General features: G+C 37.3%; 1 protein-coding gene across 1 annotated transcript in view; it reads right to left on the reverse strand.

The window, feature by feature from the left end:
* LOC150076763 (uncharacterized) overlaps nt 1–6000 on the reverse strand; it is a 408267-nt gene that overhangs the window by 185421 nt on the left and 216846 nt on the right. The window contains exon 16 of the mRNA XM_090386915.1: nt 5606–5725. Within this exon, the coding sequence (XP_090243041.1) occupies nt 5606–5725 (120 nt within the window). The remainder of the gene's footprint in view (nt 1–5605; nt 5726–6000) is intronic.

Consider the following 6000-nt stretch of genomic DNA (forward strand, 5'->3'; position numbering starts at 1 on the left):
TCTCAATGCTCAATCGTGCATGATTATAATATGAAATTATTCCCCTTACGTAGTCATAAATCAATTAAGTTGAAATAACTAATAATTAAAATGAAAATTAAAATTAAAATAATCCTGTCTTCAACTTTCATATCTTATCAAGGGAATCGGAAAGAAACACAGAAAGATGGCGGCCAGCTTATATCTATCATAGATTTCCATGTTACCCATTAAGATGGCGTGCCAAGAGAGATTAGACATCACGGTAACCCCCAAAAGAGAACCTATATTACTTAGTACCATGAACCTATATTACTTATAGAACCTATATTACTTAGTACCATGCTTGGGTTGGAGATTGAGAAGACGAAAGAAGATAGTTGTTGTCATTACACTTGAACTTCTGCATACTAATTTTCGGGGAATATGTATGAAGCAATGTTTTCCAGAAAATGGCAGTCGAATGAATAAACGAGGAAGATTAAAAATTGGTTCTGTGGATTTGAAGTGGGACAGTAAATGGACGTTGGCTGGTGGCAGCACGTCTTCGGGCTGTTTTGAAAGAGAGGAAGCAGGAATTATAGAAGCTAATTCAGAAGAACAATACCCTTGGAAGTACCTGTACAAAAGGCATGCAGCAGAAACAGACCGTCTATGAGACAGAGAGTGGAGAAACTCTGTTAGAGATGAGTCATTAATTAACCTAACAGCCCTCATCTGAATGGATTTCAGAAGTCTGAGAGAAGTTTTAGGGGCACTGCACCAGATTTAGAAACAATATTTCATGGTAGGGTGCATTTGCGATTTGTACAGAGGTTGGAAGAAAATTAATGCTAAGAGAAAACCAAGTTTTTTAGATGCAGAGAAAGCAATATTTGTAATGTGCTTGTGCCAAGAGAGATTAGACATCACGGTAACCCCCAAAAGAGATATATCATTTTGCCTAGAAATCGGAGTGTCACTAAAGATAAGCATAGGAGCAGAAAAATCCTTTTTGCGAAATATAAGACAAGACTGAGTTTTAGAAGGGTTGAAATCAACTAAGTTGTCTTTGCCCCACTGGAGAATTACCTGAAGATTGGCATTTAAGGAATTGGTAGCAGATTTTCGAGAAGTTGAAGCTGATTGAGCAGGACAAGGTTTCTCAAAATGGAAAGTGGAATGCAATGTGCTATCATCGGCAAAACTATGGACAGGATTTCTAGTCAATGGAAGAAGGTCATTAATATAGAAGAGGAAAAGAGTGGGGGGAAAGAACTGAATCTTGGGGGACACCGGCATTAGTGGAGAAGTTAGAAGACAGAGAGCCATCTATCATCACCCTCAGTGAGCGATCAGAGAGAAAACTGAATAACCAATTACAAAAAACAGTTGGCAAACCATAAGATGGAAGCTTGTTTAGAAGACCTTTATGCCAAACACGATCAAAAGCCTTTGAGATGTCAACAGCAACTACTTGCGTTTCACCGAACCTTTCCATTGAATTATTCCATAAATGGGTAACATAAGCCAGAATATCACCAGTGGATCGACACTGACGTAATCCATACTGGCGATCGTTGATCAGACGGAAGGTTTCTAGGTAGTTTAAGAGTTGGGGGTTAATCGATTTCTCCATTACTTTAGAAAGAGTAGAAGTAATTGCAATGAGACGATAATTGGATGGGAGGGATTTGGCACCCTGTTTAGGAACTGGCTGGATATGAGCAAATTTCCAAGCAGAAGGAAAAACACCTTGGGAATAAGAAAATGAAAAAAGGCAGCAAAGAATAGGAGTAAGTTCAGGAGCACAGGTTTTGAGAACAAGTGGAGAAATACCATGAGGACCTGGAACTTTCTTAGCATCAAGATTCATCAAAATCCTTCTGATATCCTTTTGACGGAAGACCACAGGAGGCATTAAATGGAGCATGTTGGGAATGGTGGGAGGTGTTTTACCAAGATCATTAATACATGAATTGGAAGAAAAATGGGATGCTAGCAGGTCAGCTTTATCCTTGGCTGAAGTGACAACAGAACCATCTGGTTTGAACAAAAGTGGGAGCAGAGATGGACAAAAGTTGCGGCCAATAGCTTTGGCAAGAGACCAGAATGCTAGGCTACCATTAGGGCAAGAAGCAGGTTTTCTACTCTTAGCCTGTTCAAACTCAAGTTTTGATTGATTAATAACTGCTTTACAATTGTTGCGAGCTTTGGTGTACGCAGAAAATGAAATTGGAGAATTACAAACAAGCCAATAATGATATGCAACATTCTTCTCTTGAACAGCCTTAGCACATTTATTGGAAAACCAGGGTTTAGATAAAGGACGAGATTTTAAAGTGGAGTGTGGGATAAAGGATTCCATTCCTGCAAGAATAATTTCACTGACACGATCTGAGCAAACGTTGACATCAGAAGTTTTGAAACAGTAATCCGACCAAGGAAAAGAAGAAAAGAAGTCTCGCAGGTCATCCCATTTTGCATTCTTGTAATGCCAAACAACACGAGGTTGGGAATAGCCATGATATAAAGGTTCCATTGGAGAAGAGACAATCACCAAGTTGTGATCTGAAGTGTCTAAAGGACCTCTCACTTTGACCGTGTACTTAGAAGGGTTGTTTGTGAGAAAGAGATCAAGCGTATTGGCTGTATGATTAGGATTGTCCAGTATTCTTGTAGGAAAATGAACAATCTGTGCTGGGTCATTAGTAATTGCAAAAGCCTCAGCATCTCGACAAGCTGGGTCAGTGTGACTAGAAAACGGAAGCCAGCTAGAGTTGTGAACATTAAAATCACCAAGGAAAATTACTTCACTGTTAGGAAAGTTGGACTGGAGAAAGTCAAGTTGCAAAGAGAGGAAGTCAAAGAGCTCCAAGTGATTAGTGGAGTTGGGTGAACGGCAGAGACAACAGATGAATTTGACACAATGAGGTAGAGAGATTTTAAGCTACAGAAGATCAAAGAGAGGAGATTCCAAATTGCCAAGTCTCTGACAGGGAATATCAGAATGGACATATGCACAAGTACCACCTTTGAGACGAAAGGAATCATACAGCGAATAATTTGTGCATCTGAGATGAGCAGTAGTTGAATCAACCGATAACTAAGATTCTGTCAGAAAAAGTACATGGGTGTTGGCAGACTGCAAGTGGAAATGGACATCGTTGAGATTAGAATTGAGACCTCGTATATTTGTGAAATGAATTAGGAAGTGCTTGGGAGGTTCGGATCTTTTCGCAGATAAGCTTGCTCCATTAGTTTGACAATTCAGTGTGTATTCAATAGTAAGAAAAAGTGGGTGGGATATGCTGTATGAAGTAATGAAATTTTTGTATATGGCGTACACATGGACATGGTAAGAATATACCCAGATCCTTGACATAACGTGGCTTCAACAATGCTTCCTCCATACACACTACTCGGACTCCCTCCAGTAACTATCTAGCAGAGTAGATGTAGCAAGATTATACACCAGCTGATCCGGAAGCTTCCTAGAGAGTTACCAATAGGTTTGGTCCGGTGTACTAACTAGTGGCCGGCCTGCGATCACCGTTTTAGAGCTGTACCCTCGAAATGTAAGGAATATTGGATCTCGCCACGATGTTCATCATAACCTCAAAAGGCATCAATCATACTGCATGATGGAAGAGATAGGGAAGAGTTGACTGGAACTTAGCTCTAGAGACTAAACATGGGTTCCACCACTTCAAGCCTCCAATAAGCAATATACCCAGATCCATAACATAACGTGGCCTCGACAATGCCCCCTGCATACACACTGCTCGGACTCCGTCCAGTCACTATCTGGCAGAATAGAGGCAGCAAGATTATACACTAGCTGATCCGGAAGACTCCTAGAGAGTTACCAATAGGTTCAGTTCAGTGTATCTAACTAGCAACCGGCCTGTGAGCACTGTTTTAGAGCTGTATCCGCGAAATGTAAGGAAGATTGGATCTCACCATGGTGTTCATCATAACCTCAAAGGACATCAATCACACTGCATGATAGAAGAGATGGGGGGGGGGGTTTGACTGAAACTTTGCTCTGGAGACTAAACATGGATTCCACCACTTTAAGCCTCCAATAAGCAAAGTGGTGGTATCGCATCGGTTGATGAGAGTCAGCTACCACCTAGTGTGTTCTAAAAATAGGAAGAGAATGAGACTTGCCAGACAAAGGATTACCAGATTTTTCTTCAACTATAATCAATTAACCCTGAAGCAGATGTAAAATAAAAAAAATAAAAAAACAAGACCAGGCACAAGCGTACATTAAACAACAATTCAGATTTTTTGGGATAAAAAGCAGGAAATAGTTTTAAATGGTGCACTCTATAATTTTATTCTTAATTCTAACACTATGTTGGACAATAATAGCAAATATCTTTAGTATCAGTCCTGTTATATAATTTTTTTTTCTGGATTCCTACTTCCAAAACAAAATGGCATGATGCAAGCAAAATTAAAGCTGATAGACCAAAGGTCTATAGAAAATCAATGCAGTGCAGATAAAAACTGAATATCATACTGGAGAAATACTAAAATTCATGCTGGCATTTCCATTCTAACAGATGCAAGTTTTTTTTTTTTGTTTTGGTTAAACATACAAAATGTACCCTCTTGAGCAGAGTTCTGAAACTATGACTTGCACACAAAGTTTCAAAGCCCATGAAAGAATTTTGAAAATTAATATTAGTCAAATTAGACAACCTAGAGACAAAATATGGGACCCTTGTACAACATTAGTTAACTTCAAGGTCGTTAAGATTTTTTTTTTTTTTATGAAAATCCCAAACATGAGAGGTATTAGAACCTATAGTACTTAGTACCATGCATGGGTTGGAGGTTGAGAAGATGAAAGAAGATATTTGTTGACATTAAACTTTAACTTCTGTAGACTGTAATTTTCAGGAAATACATATGAAGGAATTTTGTTCCAGAAAATGGCAGTGAATGAATAAACAAGGAAGATGGAAAGTTTGTTGTGTGAGTTTGAAGTTGGACAGTAAATAGCTGTTGGCAGCACATGTTCGGATTGTTTTGAAAGAGAGAGCTGGACGATATAAGCATGCACCCCCAACATTTTGATATACACATGACATACAGCTGCAAAGCATCTTTATATAATTTTTAGAAGTTTAAATAGTAAAAGTTTTCTTTTTATTTTAATGAAATACGTATATAAATTACATACATCCTTATAAATTTATATGTAATAAAGTTCACCCTAAAATATTCTTGCTCAAAAATGTATCCATGAAAAAGAAAAGTTGACTTCAAACTTTGCATATTTAATGAACACTGGAATAAATATTTCTCTATAGGTTGGCAAGTAAAATATTTTAGCTTAATTTGGAAAGGAGAAACAGTAGCTGCATTAAAGAAGTATAATCTAAAAGGATGTCTTGTGTCTTCTTTATCTCTTACGAACCAAAACAAAGTATGATGCTAACTAACTCTTTCCTTATACGGCCTGTACAGTCACAAAAATCCCCGATGCTGCCCTTCAAAAGGATTGAGTGGTGATTGAGGATTATTTAAGTGTGAATTATACAAGCTTGTATATTAATTGTGTATATCAAAAAATTTATTTCAGATTTTGGATTAATAAATGCTAAGTTTAATATAGAAAATATAAATATACCTCTCTCATAAAGACTAAATCTCTATGAAGAAAGTAAATGGTTTGATGAAGCTCATATTCTCGGCACATAGCTAATGCTTCTTCATGAGAATCCCACTGGTGATCAAGTAAATATTCTTCCTAAAAATCAAAACAAAGTCCTTAACGTACACGTGCACATCAGAAACAAATTTGCTAAATTTATTATTGAATCTGAAAGCAATAAATATAAAATGAATAGCCCAATTTCCTTTTGAAAAAAGTAGTTTTATAAGTAATATACAAAAGGATAATAGCAAACAGCAAGTTATATTTCCAAGTTCATATCCACTCACATATTCATATCCATTCACATCCATAACCACTTTCAAACCAATTTCAATTTTATTCATTTTAATATTTTCAATGAATGTAAA

The sequence above is a fragment of the Mastigoproctus giganteus genome, chromosome 12 (genome assembly GCF_048544385.1).
Source record: "Mastigoproctus giganteus isolate SK-2022 chromosome 12, ASM4854438v1, whole genome shotgun sequence".
NCBI lineage: Eukaryota > Metazoa > Arthropoda > Arachnida > Uropygi > Thelyphonidae > Mastigoproctus > Mastigoproctus giganteus.